The sequence below is a fragment of the Protopterus annectens genome, chromosome 3.part1, assembly GCF_019279795.1.
Source record: "Protopterus annectens isolate FY-2018-M chromosome 3.part1, PAN1.0, whole genome shotgun sequence".
Classification (NCBI taxonomy): domain Eukaryota; kingdom Metazoa; phylum Chordata; order Ceratodontiformes; family Protopteridae; genus Protopterus; species Protopterus annectens.
The window spans coordinates 1,865,333,863-1,865,352,052 of NC_056732.1; the positions used below are offsets into that span (position 1 = coordinate 1,865,333,863).

The following is an 18,190-nucleotide window of genomic DNA, read 5'->3' on the forward strand; positions in this document are numbered from 1 at the left end:
CCTTCTTGGATGAGAAATTGTTCTTTGAGTGCGTCTTCTGCTATTTCAACTTTGCATAACCCTGTCCTGTTTACCTTCCAACTCTATTCCATTAACAGAAAACATTTATGCCTAAAGTTCTTATTAAAAAAGTGCTTTTATAGGTTTTTTGACTCACTGTTAGTTGTCTGATAACTATCCACAGTAGTGTTATCTCTAAACCTTTTATTGCACATAATGCATTTTAAGGTTTTCTTCACCTGTTAATTTTGGCAAGTTTTTTATGTTTTTTTTTTTTTTAAATACCATGACAGGGATCAAGCATATGCCCACATCAGAGCATAACTAATGCTCAAAGTCAGAGTTGTTTCAATGTTTTAGTGTTTGATGGCTGCCTAGAATGCTCTCTTCAGCAGTAATGTTCACAGAACTGCTTCTTTCGTAGTTTATACTGGGTTACCTGTATTGGTAGCATATTTAGTATTTGTACATCCTTATTCCACGCTGCTCTAGTTTCTGCTTATATGTCTTGATATTTTACAAGTTCATGTCTTTCGGTACACTGGATGGTGTAAGTCACTGTGTGGCAATTTTAGTGTTCAATGTTGCTTTGTAGTTTTCTCTTCAGATAAAAGGTTTACTTCTGTCCACATCAGACATACTGGTGTATTACCATGTCACTGAAACATTTACTATAGCAACATGTAACACTGCCTTGGGTGGATCCTTGGATGTTTGTACTAGGTCACCCTTCTGCAAAAAAATCTTTACAAATACTGCATTTAAAGGGTTTATTTCTTTTTTAATTTCTCCAAGTCTTTTGGGTTTCTAATACCATGATGGGAATGGACCCCATTCTTAAGTCAAAGTATGATTAAAGTTCATAAAATTAGTATTGTTTCAATCTTTTATGCCAGCCAGAAGTGCTTTTCGCAGCACCCGCAATGTGCCCAGTAATGACTCCTTCTGCAATTCGTATGGAGTGCATGTACTAGTAACATATCTAAATAAGATTGTAGATTCCTTTTTATAAGACCCATTGTTCCTACTAGAATTGGAATTGTCTGGTTATCTTTCTTCCACGTTGCTCTCATTTATGCATGCAAATCTTGAGATTTTATGACTTTGTGTCTCTCTGTATGCAAGACACTGTAGTCACTGGGTGTAGCAATTTCAATGATCTTTTCATGGACACTATATCTAGTTTTCTTGCATCTACTGCATCTTTTGAAGTGTTGGTAATGGGTGATCTCATGTGATGTAGACCACCATTTTCCATGATGCTTTGTGGCTCATGTTTCCAGTGTTTTTCAGCTACTTCAATATTATAATGTTTACACAATCCCCAGTGCAACAGTCTTACCACATTATTCTGCCTTTCAGTATACAATCCTTCTGCCATTAGTATGTCAAAACAAGCAACAAGGTGTGTGACTGTTTCCAATTCTGTTTTACAAAACCTATATTTGTGTGTTTCTCCCACATACTCAACGGACTTTGTAAATCAACGTGTATGTAGCCCACTATCTTGGGCCGCCAATATTAACCATTCATCTTTTGGTTTGAATTTATCTCTCCTTAACCATTCTTGCATTTGATCCTGATCAACATGAGGTTCTTCCAGAAGTTTTCTATACTTGTGACTATATTTATGCATTTTCCACATTTCTTGCCTTCTCATCTGATCCTTCACCTTACATGTGCTCTTTTTGTATTGATTAGTTTTGATTTCTCCTTTGCATAAATATTCCCACCATGTTACATCTCTTCTTCTTTCCATTGTCCATATTTCTTCTTCAAATGTCTCCTGTTCCTTGTTTCTCCTTACCTGAGGAACTCATTGTTCCATCATGCTGTGATGTAACCAATGTTAAACGTTCCACACTAAATCCTTCATTTCTCAGATATTCCGTAACTTCAGCTTCTATTTTTTTTTTATTTCTACTTCACTAATCTGTTCTACATCCCCTGTTTGTGATTTTACTTTTTTCTACTGTGAAATTTTCCATATCTGGATGTCTTTGCCTGTATTTCTCTTCAAATGTCTTTGGGGCTGCTTTTTGTACTGATTAATCTAGCTTTCTTCTTTGCACAAATATTGCGCCATATCAGACCCCTCTTTCTTTCCCATGTCCATATTTCCTTTATGTAAGTTTCAAAAATCTCTAGATTTTGTTCTTTATATTTTCACACTTCCTCATTCACTTCTTTTTCCAAACAACCCAAGTTTTTTTGGTCTATATAATGTTTTCCATAAATCTGCTGTATTAATAAACACAAATATTTATTTGAGGGTTCTGACAGTTTTTTTTTTTTTTTTACAAGTATTTTCTTTCCTCTAATTTCTTTCACAATCTTTTTGTATAGCTTCTATCTGGAAATTCTGGGCTTCATGCATAATAGTAACATTACATAATTTCTTTTTTATCCTAAATAGTCCATTCCTATTGTCTTTATTGGCTCTTTTTTGGCCTATCGGTTTTTGTGGACTACTACTTCCTTGCACAACAGAGGGCTCATCCCTATGACTCTTTTTTGGCCTATCAATTTTTATGATTTTTGTGGACTACTCTAAATTGGCCCTAGGTGTGTGTGTGAGTGTGCCTTCTGTGGAAGGTTGGGCGCCGGGCTGGCAACTCGACACTGTAAAACTCCACTGCCAAATGTGGTGCGGACAAAGGGACGCGCTGTGTAATAACCGACCGAAAAAAAGAAGAAGAAGAAGAAGAAGAAGATTACTTCCGTGTACAACAGAAGGGGTGGGCAGCCTTATGGCTCTTTTTTGGGTTGTCAACTTTTGTGGATTATTACTTCCTTTTACAACAAGCAATACCACTGTGGATACAGTAATGTGTCAGCAAGTAATTCTTATGTACAAAACTCATTGCACCAATGGTACATTTATAAGGCTTCTTCTGTTTTTAATTTCTCTAAGGCTTTTGGGTTTCTAAAACCATGACGGGAATGGACCCCATTTCTTTCTTATCCTCAATAGTCCACTCTATCTTCTTTATGTCTCTTCTTTGGCCAATCAATTTTTGTCATTTTTGTGGACTGCTACTTCCTTCTACAACAGGTGGGGGGCATCCTCCCCCTGAGCTTTTCCTGGCCCCATTGTAGGAATGTTTTCATATTTTGAGGATTCTACACTGTCATTCTTTCCAGTCCTGGCACCAGTGCGCCTACCAGGATTGGGCACTTTTTTAACCTGGGTCTTGTGCACCCAGCTATCTTTTTTATTTTTGATTTACTTCTGTCCATGATATATGCTATATAAACACAGTCTATATATCACTGTCGCCTTGGTGAGATTTTGTAAAAAAACAGGGTCCACCTCACGAAGGTACTCACCAAGACTTGAGGATTAACTCAATTTCAGCACTACTACTCTCCTTTGCTTGCTGACTTTTCATTTCTCTATCAGGTCCCCATCCATTGTGAGACCTTTGATGAGATATCATAATACTCCTCTGTGCAAAATTCTTGTCACACATGATGCATTTGTAGGGTTTGTGTCCTGTGTAGATATGCTGAAGTACCATAGTCCTTTTCCTTGTAACCCTCTAATCACACACACACTGAATTGGTAGGGCTTCTGTTGTGTTTAATTTCTTAAAGTCTTTTGGCTTTCTAATATCATGATGGAAATGGACCCCATTCCTAAGTCAAAGTATGATTAAAGTTCATAAAATTAGTATTGTTTCACTCTTTGATGTCAGCCAAAAGTGCTCTTCGCAGCACCCACAATGTGTCCAGTAATGACTCCTTCTGCAATTCGTACTGTGTTACATGAATTGGTAACATATCTAAATACGATTGTAAATTCTTTTTTATAAGACCAGTTGCTCCTACTACTATTGTAACTGTCTTGGTATCTTTCTCCCACATGACTCTCATTTCTGCCTGCAGATCCAGGTATTTTATGACTTTGTGTCTCTCTCTATGCAAGACACTGTAGTCAGTATGTGTGGTGATTTCAATGATCAATGCTACTTTCGTCTTCTTTTCTTGGACCACTATATCCGGTTTTCTAGCATCTATCTTTTGAACTGCTGGTATTGGGTGATCACATGTGATATAAACTTCATCATTTTCTATGATTCTTTGTGGCTCATGTTTCCAGTGTTTTTCAGCCATTTCGATACCATGATGTTTGCACAATCTCCAGTGTAACAGTCTTGCCACATTATTATGCCTTTCAGTATACAGTCCCTCTGCCATTAGTGCATCGTAACCAGCAACAAGGTGTGTGACCATTTCCAATTTGGTTTTACAAAACCTACCTATGTCTGTTTCTCCCACATATTCAATGGACTTTGTAAACCAGCATGTACATAGCCCACTATCTTAGGCTGCCAATATTAATCTTTCATTTCTTGATGTGAATTCGCCTCTCCAAACCATTCCTGCATTTGTTCTTGATCAACATGAGGCTCTTCCAGAAGTTTTCTATACTTACAACTATATTTATGTTTTTCCACATTTCTTGCCTTCTCATCTGGTCCTTCACCTTATATTCTTTTTTTTTGTTTTTGGCACATTTAGTTGCTGTCTGGTTTTTATCTACTTCTGGTTTGATTTCCATTCATGCTTGATGTCAATATGCTTCTGCTAAATTAAGCAGAGATGTCATCTTAGATTTATTCTCCTCATGTTTCAAAACTTTCATTACATTTGGATCCTGTGAGGTCAGCAGCTATGTGTGGAGTCCCACGATTTCAGATCTATACATGTAATCAATGTCAAGGAGGCCCATCCCTCCTTTGGAATGGGGAATATATAATCTTGGTATACACTGATTTTTATAAATCATTTGGTGAGCATGAAGCATTCTTCTTGTTTTAATATCCAATCTAGCCAACACTTTTTGGGGCCAGTCAATCACTCCAAAACTATAAGTTAGGGCAGGAAGAGCAAATTGATTTATGACTTGGATCTTGTTCCTAGATGTCAATGCTTGTTTTAGGATTAATTTACGTCTTCTAAAGTACTCCTTACTGAGTTTTAACTTCAACTTCTTTTTCTTTAACTTCTGCTTTACTAATCATCTTTTCTACATTACATCTTTGTGCTATTAATCTTTTTATTGTGAAATTTTCCATATCTGGATGCCTTTGCCTGTATTTATCTTCAAATATCTTTGAGACTGTCTTCCCTATATTAGTAAATTTGGCTTTCTCCTTCACACAAAATTGCACCATATCAAATCTCTCTCTTTCCCATGTCCATATTTCTTTTTTATATTTTTCAAATATTTCTAGGTTTTGTTGTTTATATTTTCTGACTTCTCAGATGCTTCTTTTTCCAAAGAGATCAGAGTTTCTTGATCTATATAATGTTTTTCAGAAGTCTGTTGTATTAATGAGCACAAACTTTTATTTGTGACAGTTTTTCTAGCGGAAGTATTTTTCTTTCCTCTAATTTCTCTCTTAATCGTTTTGTATATCTCGTGTCTGGAAAATTCTGGGCTTTTTACATAATAGTAACAATACATAATTTGTTTCTTATCCTCAATGGTCCCCTCTGTCGTATTTATGGCTCTTTTTTGGCCAATCAATTTTTATGATTTTTCTGGACTGCTACTTCCTTCTACAACAGGGGGGGGGCATTCTCCCCCTGAGCCTGGCCTGGCCCCATTGTAGGAATATTTCCGTATTTTGAGGATTCTACACTGTCATTTTTCCAGTCCTGGCACCAGTGCACCTACCAGGATTGGGCACTTTTTTATCCTGGGTCTTGTGCACCCAGCTATCTTTTTTTATTTTTGATTTACTTCTGTCCATGATATATGATATATAAATACAGTTTATATATCAGTGTCACCTTGGTGAGATTTTGTGAAAAACAGGGTCCACCTCGCGAAGGGACTCAGCAAGACTCGAGGATGAATTCAATTTCAGCGCTACTACTCTGCTTTGCTTACTGACTTTTCATCTCTCCATCAGGACTCCTTCTCACCACTGTGGGTACTTTGATGAGATATCATATGACTCTTCTGTGTAAACCTCTTGTCACACACATTGCATTTGTAAGGCTTCTGTCCACTATGGGTTCTCTGATGAGGTATCATATTACTCCTCTGTGCAAAACTCTTGTCACACATGGTACATTTGTAGGGTTTCTGCCCCATGTGTATATTCTGATGCCTATATATACTATTTCGGTTCCTAAAACTCTTACCACATGTTGCACATTTGTAGTTTTTCTGTCCAGTGTGGGTACTCTGATGACTTACCATCTGATTCTTCTGTGCAAAACTCTTGTCACACATGGCACATTTGTACGGTTTGTCTGCTGTGTGGATATGCTCATGAAGTACCATAGCCGTTTTCCATGCAAACCTTTTGTCACACACACTGCACTGGTAGGGCTTCTGTCCACTGTGTGTTCTTTGATGAGATATCATATTACTCCTCTGTGCAAAACTCTTGTCACACATAGTACATTTGTAGGGTTTCTGCCCAGTGTGTGTATTCTGATGCCTATACATATTACTCTTGTTCTTAAAACTCTTACCACATATGGCACACTTCAGCCCACTGTGGGTATACTGATGTCTCACCATGGAATTCTTCTTTACAAAACTCTTGTCACACATGGTACATTTAAATGGTTTCTGCCCACTGTGGGAATACTGATGTATCACCAACTGAGTCTTCTGTATAAAACTCTTATCACACATGGTGCATTTATATGGCTTCTGCCCACTGTGGGTATACTGATGTCTCACCACCCAATTCTTCTTTATAAAACTCTTGTCACACATGGTACATTTAAATGGTTTCTGCCCATTGTGGGAGTACTGATGTCTCACCAATTGATTCTTCTGTACAAAACTCCTGTCACATATGGTACATTTAAATGGTTTTTGCTCACTATGGATATACTGATGTCTCACAATGTGACTCTTATGTATAAAACTCTTGTCACACATGGAACATTTATATGGCTTCTTCCCGCAGTATTTCCTCTGATGAGTCACCATATTGGCTTTGTATGCAAAACTCTTATCACATGTGGTACATTTATAGGGTTTTAGGCTAGTATGGATACCCTGATGATCATTTTGAGAAACCTGGGCACCCTGAAGTACTGCCATGTCATTATTCTGTGTAAAACTTATATCACATGCGGTAAATAGATTCTGACCAGTATGATTGATCTTCTGCAGTGCTAAGGTTTTTCTATCTGTAAAACCTTTGGCATTCCTAAGACCTTTATGCAGAGTCTGTCTAATGAGTGTTTCTTTGTGTGTTGGGGAGGTTTTATTTTGCCTTTCTCCACTGTAACTTAGACGATCAGTTACACTGTTACTATAACATGTTACATTGTTGCCATGTTTAAGCCAGCTGCATGGCATTTCCTCAGCATTACTTTGCTTACAGTTATCATGTCTAGTTTCTGTCTTCACTGGCTCTTGTCTTGTGATAAACGTCTCATCAGGCAGGGCTCTGTCACATTCTGCATCCCACAGTTTTCCATAAGATAACTGCAGACTCTGGATGACACTGATTTCTCCATTCCTCGTCACTTAAAAGAAAACAAAATAGTGTTTAAAAACATGATCAGCTGCACAGATGCCTTTTCTTACAGCTTACATTGTAACCCCCTTGGTATGTTAGTGTATCCACACACACACACATCTTTTAAACGCCTAATCACAGTAAACAATAAACTGCTGTCACAAAGAAAAGAATTACAATAATGAATAGCTCTTTAACAAAAACCTGCTCTGCCCTCTCATTGCCTTAATGTTCCTTCTAGCTACATTTAAAACATGTTAACTGGTCCGTGGTTTACTTTATTATATTTTGTTTGAGTTTCCAACAATATATCTGATGCGCTTTGCATCTACATGTTCTACACAAATTATGCAAATTCCTTATAACTACACTAACTTTCCAGAAAGGCATCATTGGTGTTCACAGTCAAATATTTAAAGAGAACTCTCCCCAGGTGACAAGGACAAGCCGGGTTAATTATAATCGGAATAAGAGAAACCAGAATTAGCCTAAATTTCAAGTATTTAAATTAAAATATTTTATAACATGAAAGTTTTAAATGTTTGTTCCTATAAAACTATAGACAAAGCATACCTATAACAAAATAAGTATGTCATTTTATTTAACATATTTTGGAAGCAGCAGGCATTAACTCATTCACTCTGGAGCAGCTCAGAAAATGTTGCCTGCTCACTTCCATCATAGGAACAACAGAGCAGCCTGAGCTCATTTTCAGAACATCCATTTGTGATACCATACAGAAAACAAATGTTCATATCTCTTTAACCATAAGAGCTAGACTAACAATGTAAAAGTGAAAGTTGTTCAGCAGACACTGACCTTTCCAGCAGTGTAAATGTTGATAGTGGGTATCTAAGTCATTATTAAATATTTGTCAAGGAATGCTGGTTTTATGCATCCTTTTTGGTTGTATCAGCTCAGCAAGATCTTGCCAGGTTGTCCTGCAGAGTCCTACAGCACCAGAGAGAGAATAGAGATACTTTGGAGTGTTAAGTACCCTTGTTCTGTTTTTTCTTGCTATTTATTATTAATTCCGCCTAAACGCTCAGTTTCTGGTGTTTACTGATACTCTAGAAGCTCGTTTTCAACTGCATTTGTATTTATTTACTGCCTGCACTTTTAAAAAGTTGTTTTTGTCGTATATTGCATTATTTAATTGCATTTGGCTTCACACTCAAGTGCGATAGCCGTTTCTATACCTTAAAAGTGTTTTTTCCTGTTGTATCTGCTATATTGTTGAAAAAAAAAAAAAACCCAAAAAAGCTCCTATTTCCCATCTTTCTAAGCTAGAAAAGTCTGGTTTCAGATATTTGCTGGTACCTGGACTGTGTTTACGCTTCTGTGTTGCCCATACCTTACTTGGACAGTTGGAAGTTACTCTGTTCACCAGTGAGAGTGGGGACCTTTGAACAGTCTTGCTATTTATTGTTAATTCCGCCTAAACACTCAGTTTCTGGCGTTTACTGATATTCTAGAAGCTCGTTTTTAACTGCATTTGTACCTATTTACTGCCTACACTTAAAAAAAAAGTTTCTGTTCTATATTGCATTATTAAATTGTATTTGGCTTCACACTCAAGTGCGATAGCTGTTTCTATACCTTAAAAGTGTTTTTTTCTCTTGTATCTGCTATATTTTTGAAAAAAAAAAAGTCTTCCTATTTCCCGCCTTTCTAAGCTAGAAAAGTCTGGTTTCAGATATTTGCTGGTACCTGGACTCTGTTTAAGCTTCTGTGTTTCCCATACCTTACTTGAATAGAAGGAAGGTACTCTGTTCACCAGTGAGAGTGGGGAGCTTTGAACAGCCTACCTGTCTTTGGAGGAGTGGTTTAAGCCCAGAAAATGTAGTTTTATTGGCCATTTTGGGCTAATTTCTATCTCTTTTATCTTTCTGATATAAAAACCGCATTTGTGCGGTTTTGCGCATAGTGCAGCGGTGGTTAGCTAGGGTTAAACTATCCCCAGCTCCACAGAGTCTGTTCTTCAGTTTTTCCCTTAGTACTAGCCAGTTCTTCCAGTTTTAGCACTCAAATCAGCGCTTTCGGACTAGCACTTGCTCAAAAAAGAGACAGAAGCACAAATAAATTATAGTACTCGCTCCCCAACATTTGTTTGTAGGAAACAGTCAAATTACTCTTCCCCCACCAGCTCAACAAGAAAAAAGTTCTTCAACCCAACCAGGCATGTCCAAAGGCCAGTTCCCAGTGTCACAACTGCCTCATGCACACAGACAACCCTCTCCTCCTACCACATGACACCAAAATCTGCAAAAGATGCACTTACACAGCCAAAGATGAGGCAAAGCTCTTTCCAGCCATGACTGTAATTGACAGTCAAGAGGGGAAGGTAACAACCTGCAACACCTCACTCACCACACGTAGACCCACCATACCTGCAACTGCAAATCCTACACATAGATACACAAAGACATACTCGGAGGCTCTAAATAAAAATCTGCAGAAACAACAGAGACCTCCAAAGCAGACATGCAAGCAACCTCCACCGACAAACACACCGCAAGCAACACATAACCTCCAAAAAGTACAGTTTTGTACCTACCATAAATGTAGATGTCCGATAGGTATGCAACTGCAGTCCTGACATATGGGCTGTCCTGCCTCAGGCAGCCCTTCGGTCGGCCGGATTCCAAAGTCTGTGTCCGGCGTCGGCTGATGTCGCCCTTTCCCCAACGTCAGAGCGCCTGGGGTATAAAAGCGTCAGCCGACACCATCTTCTTCAGTGTTTCTTGCCCCACATGCCAGGTGCCCTCTAAGGAAGGCTAAATTTTGAAAATAGAGAAAAAATTCCAGACAAGTACAACAACATAAAAACAAATACACCATAAAAGATTACCCCAGGTAGCTAAAATGAGGGGTAGAAACCCAAAAGAATACCACAGAGGGGTAGGTGGGAGGGAAAACCTGACTGCAGTTGCATACCTATCGGACATCTACATTTATGGTAGGTACAAAACTGTACTATGTCCTTCAAGGATGCAACTGCAGTCCTGACATATGGGTTGAATACCATAGCCAACCTGGGGGTGGTAGGCACTAAGACAAAGATGGTGTAGCTAAAATGTCCTGCAGGACTGCAGAAGCAAACCCTGCTCTGGATCTGGAATATAAAGGCAGGTTGTAATGTTTGGAAAATGTATGCACGGAGCTCCATGTAGCAGCTTCTAAAATGTCCTTTGTTGCCACTCCTCTTAAAAAGGCTGTGGAGGTGGCTGTAGCTCTGGTGGAATGCGGCCTGATTTCAGCTGGTACAGTTTTTCCATGAAAAGAGTAGCAGAATCGAATGCAATTTCCAATCCATTTAGAAATTGTCTGTTTGGAAATTGCTTTTCCCTGCAATCCAGCAGCGCAAGCTACAAAAAGCTGGTCAGATTTTCTGAAAGACTTTGTTCTGTCCAAGTAGTAGCGCAACTGTCTGTGTATGTCCAAGGTGTGCAGAAGTCTCTCTCCTTTATTTTGAGGATTGGGAAAGAAGGTAGGCAGGTAAATAGCTTGATTCAGGGACTCCCTGGATGCCACCTTTGGCATGAATGATGGATTGGTTCTCAAAGAAACTCTGTCCTGATGAAAAATGAGAAATGGTTGTATTGCCATAAGGGCCTGTAGCTCAGAGACTCTTCTTGCTGAGGTTACTGCCAGAAGGAAAGCTGTCTTCCAAGACAGAAATTGCAACTCTGAAGATGCTGCTGGTTCAAAGGGAGGAAGAGTTAATTTTTCCAGCATGAAGTTGAGGTCCCATGCAGGCACTGGTGGTTTCCTTGGAGGGTTGATGTTCTTTATACCTCTTAGAAACTGTCTTAGCAATGGGTGAGAAAATACAGGCGGATCAGTGTTATATTTGGCAGATATTGCTGAAGCATGTATTTTTATGGAAGAATATGAAAGGCCATTGTGGAGCATTTCAGCCAAATATTCTAGGATCTGTGGAATGCTCATCACTGATGGGTCTTGACCCTTTTTGCTGTTCCAGATAAGAAATCTCTTCCATTTTGCTAAGTATGTTTTTCTAGTAGAAGGTCTGCGCGCCTCCAGGATGATATCTTTTACCCTTTTGGAAAGTGTATCCTGAGGAATAGTCATGGAATCTTCCAAGCTATCAGCTTCAATGTTTTCAAGCTGGGGTGTAGTGTCCTGTAATTGTGCTGTGTCAGAAGAAGTGGCCATTGAGGAAGGAGCCACAGATTGGTGTGTGTCAAGCTCCGTAGCAGTGGGTACCAGTGTTGTCTTGGCCAGTCTGGAGCTATCAGTATGACTTTCGGTTTCTCTGTCTTGATCTTTAGTAACACCTTGGTCATCAAAGGAAGAGGTGGGAAGGCATATAGTGTTAGAGAGTTCCAACTGAAGGAGAGAGCGTCCACCTTCCATGTTTGAGGATGGTATGTCCTTGTGCAAAACTTTTTCAGATGGTGATTGAGGTGGGAGGCAAAAAGATCTATATCCGGCCTTCCCCATGCTTGAGTTATTTGTAAGAAAATGTCTGGATGCAACATCCATTCGTGTGGATTCATGATGTTTCTGCTTAGGCTGTTCACCAGAAAGTACAGTTTTGTACCTACCATAAATGTAGATGTCCGATAGGTATGCATCTGCAGTCATCACATATGGGTTGTCCTGCCTCAGGCAGCCCTTCGGTCGGCCAGATTCCAAAGTCTGAGTCCGGCGTCGGCTGATGTCGCCCTTTCCCCAACGTCAGAGCGCCTGGAGTATAAAAGCGTCAGCCGACGCCATCTTCCTCAGTTTTTCTTGCCCCAGATGCCAGGTGCCCTCTAAGGAAGGCTAAATTTGGAGAAATGCAATAGATTCTAAACATGCACAGAAATATATACATATAAATATATATATATAAAAACAAATACACCATAATAGATAATCCCAGCTAGCTATGAGAGGGAAAAGTACCCAAGAAATACCACAGAGGGGAAGGAGGGAGGGTAAACCTGACTGCAGATGCATACCTATCTGACATCTACATTTATGGTAGGTACAAAACTGTACTATGTCCTTCAAGGATGCATCTGCAGTCATCACATATGGGTAGAATACCATAGCCAATCTGGGGGTGGAGGATCTATGTAAAGGATGGTGTAGCTAAAATGCCCTGCAGGACTGCCGTAGCAAAGCCTGCTCTGGATCTGGAATATAAAGGTAAGTTGTAATGCTTGGAAAATGAATGCACGGAGCTCCATGTAGCAGCTTCTAAAATGTCCTTGGTAGCCACCCCTCTTAAGAAGGCTGTGGAGGTGGCTGTGGCTCTGGTCGAATGAGGTCTAATGTTAGCTGGCACAGTTTTTCCATGAAAGGAGTAACAAAAACAAATGCAATTCCCTATCCATTTTGAAATTGACTGTTTTGAAATTCCTTTTCCTTGTTCACAAGCAGCATATGCTACAAACAGCTGGTCAATTTCTCTGTAACTTTTAGTTCTGTCCAAGTAGTAGCGCAACTGTCTGTGTATGTCCAGGGTGTGCAGAAGCTTTTCCCCATTGTTTTGAGGATTTTGAAAGAAGGTAGGCAGGTGAATAGCTTGGTTTAATGAGACCCTGGATACCACCTTTGGCATAAATGAAGGATTGGTTCTCAATGAGACTCTGTCTTGATGAAAAATAAGAAATGGCTGTATTGCCATGAGGGCCTGTAACTCAGATACTCTTCTTGCTGAGGTTATGGCCAGAAGGAAGGCAGTCTTCCAAGACAGGAACTGTAGTTCTGCAGATGCTGCTGGTTCAAAGGGAGGCAGTGTTAGTTTTTCCAACATGAAGTTAAGGTCCCAAGTAGGCACTGGTGGTTTCCTTGGAGGATTGATGTTTTTAATTCCCCTTAGAAACTGTCTTAGGAGAGGATGAGAGAAGACAGGTGGATCAGTATTGTACTCTGCTGAAATTGCTGAAGCATGAATTTTAATGGAAGAGTAAGACAGGCCATTGTGGAGCATTTCTGCCAAGTATTCCAGGATATGTGCCATGTTCATGACTTTCGCATCTAGGCCTTTTGTGGTGCTCCAAGTGTGAAATCTTTTCCATTTTGCTGAGTATGCCTTTCTTGTGGAAAGCCTGCAAGCTTCCATGATGATATTCTTCACTCTCTTGGATAGCTTATCCTGGGGATGAATCAAGGTATTTTCCAGGCTGTTAGTTGCAATGTTTTCAGGTTGGAATGCAGAGTTTTGTAATTGTGCTGTGTCAGGAGAAGTGGCCATTGTGGAAGAGGCCATGGTTTTGTGCGTGACATGCTCTTTAGCAATGGGTACCAGTGCTGTCTTGGCCAGTCCGGAGCTATCAGAATCACTCTTGGCTGCTCTGATCTTCAGTAAGACCTTGGTCATTAATGGAAGAGGTGGGAATGCATACACTGTTAAAGCTCTCCAGCTGAAAGAGAGGGCGTCCACTTTCCATGCTTGTGGGTGATATGTCCTTGAGCAGAATTTCTTCAGCTGATGATTGTGTGGGGAGGCAAAGAGGTCTATGTCCGGCCTCCCCCATGATTGTGTTATCTGAAGGAAGATGTCTGGGTGCAGCATCCATTCGTGTGCATCCATGATGTTCCTGCTTAAGCTGTCCGCCAGTATATTGTCCTTTCCTGGCACAAACTGGGATTGCAGTTCTATATTGAGTGTCAAGGAAAGTTCCCATAGATTCATTGCCAGTCTGCAAAGAGGGTAGGAATGGGTGCCTCCTTGCTTGTTTATGTAGAAATAGCTTGAAGGCCTCGATTGCATGTATCACTGCCAGCATTTCCTTTTGGTTTATGTGCATGCGTAGCTCTTTTTGTGACCATAGCCCTTGAATGCACCTTCCCTCCATGTGCGCTCCCCATCCGTGGTCTGAAGCGTCCGTTGTAATAGTTTGGCTGGCTATTGGTTTGCTGAAGGGCAGACCCCTGTTTGACTGGCTTGCTTGAGCCCACCACAGAAATTCCCTTTGAAGGCATGGGATGAGTGGTATCAAAGTTTCCAAGCTGTGACTGTGCTGAGTCCATAAACTCCTTAGGTACCATTGTAGTTTCCTCATATGTAGCCTTGCTTGTGTAATCAGAAGGATGCAAGAAGCCATGTAACCCAGGGCCTGCAGGATTTTCCTTGCAGTCAGCTGAGTTTGTCTTGACAGATTTTTGAAGTCATCCGGTAGTTGACTTTGTTTTTCTTCTGTGAGGAAAGCCATTTGGGTGGTTGTGTCTAGATTCACACCCAGAAAGGCTATTCTTTGGGATGGAACAAGTCTTGACTTGTGAATGTTGACTGTATATCCCAAGTCCTGAAGTAGGTGGATGACATAATTCAAGTGTTTTACCAAAATTTGTTGGCTGTCCGCTTGTATAAGAAAGTCGTCCAGATATGGGTATATTTGCATCCCCTGAAGTCTGCAGTGTGCAATTACTGATGCCAGGCATTTCGTGAATACTCTGGGTGCAGTAGATAAGCCAAAGGGCAATGCAGAGAATTGATAATGCTCTGAACCTGCAAGAAATCTGAGGTGTCTTCTGCAACTTTGTCTGATAGGGACATGCAGGTATGCCTCCTTCAGGTCCAGAGTTACCAGCCAAGACCCCTTGCCCAGCATGGGAAGGAGTTGCTGTAGAGTCAGCATTTTGAATTTTGGCACAATGAGATAAGTATTCAGTGCGGACAAGTCGAGAATAGGCCTCCATTGCTTTTCTTTTCTTGGAACAAGGAATAGTCTGGAATAAAATCCTTGGCCTTGTTCTGAGAGAGGAACCTTTTCTATAGCTTTCATTTGCATTAAGTTGGAGATTTGTTTCAAAGCCTCTGCCCTTTGATTTGGTGGCAGGTCTGGCATGCCTTTTCTTTTTGGTAATGTGTGGAAATGGAACCTGTATCCTTTGTCTATTATTTGTAGTGTCCATTTGTCCCTTGTAATACTGTGCCAATTTTCTGTGAATAAGGAAAGCTTTCCGCCCAAAGGTGCTTCCAATTGAGCCCTGGTTGGCGGTGTCAAAGTAAAGTCATTGAGTCTGTCCTTGTGCAGCAGTTGTAGGCCCTGCACTACCTCTCTGGTTGGGAGGCTGCCATTGACATCCTCTGTAGGAGCCTCTAGCTTGCCCTCTACCTCTGGCACGCCTGTTCTTGCCTCTCTGAAATTTCTCAGTGTCTGGAACGGACCAATTCTTGGAAGGCCAATTTCTGCTGAATCTTGGTGGTTGGACTTGCAGAAAATCTTTGACTGTTTGTACAGATTTTGCCTTTTCTTCAAATTTCTTTAAGACCTCCTGAGCAGTGGAGCCAAATAACTTTTGCTTTTCCAGTGGAGCATCCAGTAGCTTTGCTTTAACATGGTCTGGCAGAGATTGCTCCTTCAGCCAAGCATGCCTACGTATGACTGCACCTGTCATAGCTGACCTACATGAAGCTTCCAATGCATCATAACCACACTGCAAGAAATGGTTGCTAACCTGTTGAGAGTTATGTACCAGATCCTGAAGTGATTTGCGATCTAGGGGTTCAGGTGAAGACAGTTTTTTATGCAATTCTTCTAACAAATACTCTTGGTACTGTATCATATGAAATTGACAATTTAAAGCCCTCATAGAAAGGGTAGCAGAAGTATACACTTTTTTACCCCATCGCTCTAAAGCCCTGGACTCCCTTTCAGAGGGGAGTGGATTTTTTGTAGTGGCAGCTGCAACCCCTTTAGGGCCCTGGGAAATAGTTTCTGGATCAGCAGAGTGGGCCTTGTAAAGGAAAAGATGTGATTCAGGGACCCTGTAGTACCTATCGGGTTTGGCAGGAGCCGGAGGGAGTGCGCCAGGGGTTGTGCTAGACTCAGAGTACACATCATCAATGACATTCAAAACAGGGGGAATAGCCAAAGGTCTATGCTGAGGCAAATGCAAGAAGGTCCTTAATCTCTTTCTGGAATCAGAGAATTCCTGGCCCTGCCATTGGAAATGCTCTCTCATAGTGTGCAGAGTTTCCCCAAAGGACAGCTCTTCAGGAGGGGAGGCCGAAGGGATAGATTCCTCTGCATCAGAATCCTCGTAGGCTGAAAATGCCTCCTCCTGGTAGTCCGAGAGAGTAGAGCCATCAGAGGCCTCATCTGAGGAGTGGGGATGAGAGGGCTCAACCCTGGGCCTTTTTTCTGTAGGAGGTTGAGAGCCCCTGTCCGGGTGAGGCTATGAGCCCCTAATTAATGAAATAAGGTCCTCTGCTAGACTAAGGATCTGAGAACCTGTAGTGGGTCCCTGAGGGATAACCCTGGGAGGCAAAGATTTTGAGTGTTTAGCAGCTTTAGCCCTAGAGAATGCCTTTATGGACATGGATGCAGGAGGCCTGGCTGCACCACGTGCTGGTGTAGTTTTGTCTAGAGGAATGGTGTCGGAAGGTTCCAGGACACCAGTTTCTAATGGAGATTCAATAACCGATACAGTAGGGGCCTCCGGGGCCGAGGTTGTCGGTTGTACGGTTTAGGTGGTCGGAAGTACCAAAGACTCGGTTTCAGCCGAGACCGAGACACTCGCGGTAGGCCTGGCCGTGGTTTCAGCCAAAACCGCGGCCCGCATGTGTCGGTCCTTGTCCTTCCGTTTCTTTGTTAAATGTGAAGTCGGAGTCTCCGACGGCATATTGTAAGCAAAACTAGCCCTGAAAAATTCCTCTGCAAACTCCACCCGACGTCTAAGAGTGCGTCGGTTGTAGGAAGCACAGGCTGAACAGGCCGAGACGTCGTGGTCTGGGCCTAGGCAGGGGAGGCAGTAAGAGTGGAAATCCTTATGAGGTATTTGTTTCCCACAAGTTAAGCAATTATTAATTTTATCTGACATCGGCTGAGGCAAGAAAGAGTCCCCAACGGGGTACGTAGCTTTTGAAGTCTTCGGTTTAGGTGAATTACAGGAGCTGGCCGACCAGCACTTGCGAACTGCTTCTGTTTCGGGCACCATGCGGCAAGAAAGACTGAGGAAGATGGCGTCGGCTGACGCTTTTATACCCTAGGCGCTCTGACGTCGGGGAAAGGGCGACAGCCGACGCCGGACCCAGACTTTGGAATCCGGCCGACCGAAGGGCTGCCTGAGGCAGGACAACCCATATGTGATGACTGCAGATGCATCCTTGAAGGACATCATTGTCCTTCCCTGGTACAAACTGGGATTGTAGCTCTATTTTCAATTGTAGGGAAATATCCCAGAGATTCATTGCCAGTCTGCAAAGAGGGTAGGAATGGGTACCTCATTGCTTGTTTATGTACCACTTAACTGTGGTATTGTCTGTCTTTATTAGTAGATGGCCCTGATGCATGAACTTTTCGAAGGCCTTGATTGCATGTATCACTGCCAGCATTTCTTTTTGGTTGATGTGCAGGTGCTTTTCTTTTTGTGTCCATTGTCCTTGAATGCATCCGCCCTCCATGTGCGCCCCCCATCCATGGTCTGAGGCGTCTGTTGTTATGGTTTGACTTGTATGAGGCTTGCTGAAAGGCAGACCTTTGTTTATCTGGCTTGCTTGAGCCCACCACAGAAATTCCTTTTGAAGGCATGGAATGAGTGGGATCAATGCTTCCAGGCTGTGGCTGTGTTGAGACCATAGACTTTTTAGATACCATTGTAGTTTCCTCATATGCAGCCTTGCGTGTGGAATCAGAAGAATGCAAGATGCCATGAAACCCAGGGCCTGTAGGATTTTCCTTGCAGTCATCTGGGTGTGTGTTGCCAATTTTCTGAAGTATTCT

At 41.4% G+C, this 18,190-nt stretch overlaps 1 protein-coding gene across 1 annotated transcript in view; it reads right to left on the reverse strand.

The window, feature by feature from the left end:
* Nucleotides 1-5,803: 5,803 nt before the first annotated feature.
* LOC122798782 (zinc finger protein 182-like) overlaps nt 5,804-18,190 on the reverse strand; it is a 195,595-nt gene continuing 183,208 nt past the window's right edge. The window contains exon 4 of the mRNA XM_044067892.1: nt 5,804-7,509. Within this exon, the coding sequence (XP_043923827.1) occupies nt 5,921-7,509 (1,589 nt within the window). The 3' untranslated portion in view covers nt 5,804-5,920. The remainder of the gene's footprint in view (nt 7,510-18,190) is intronic.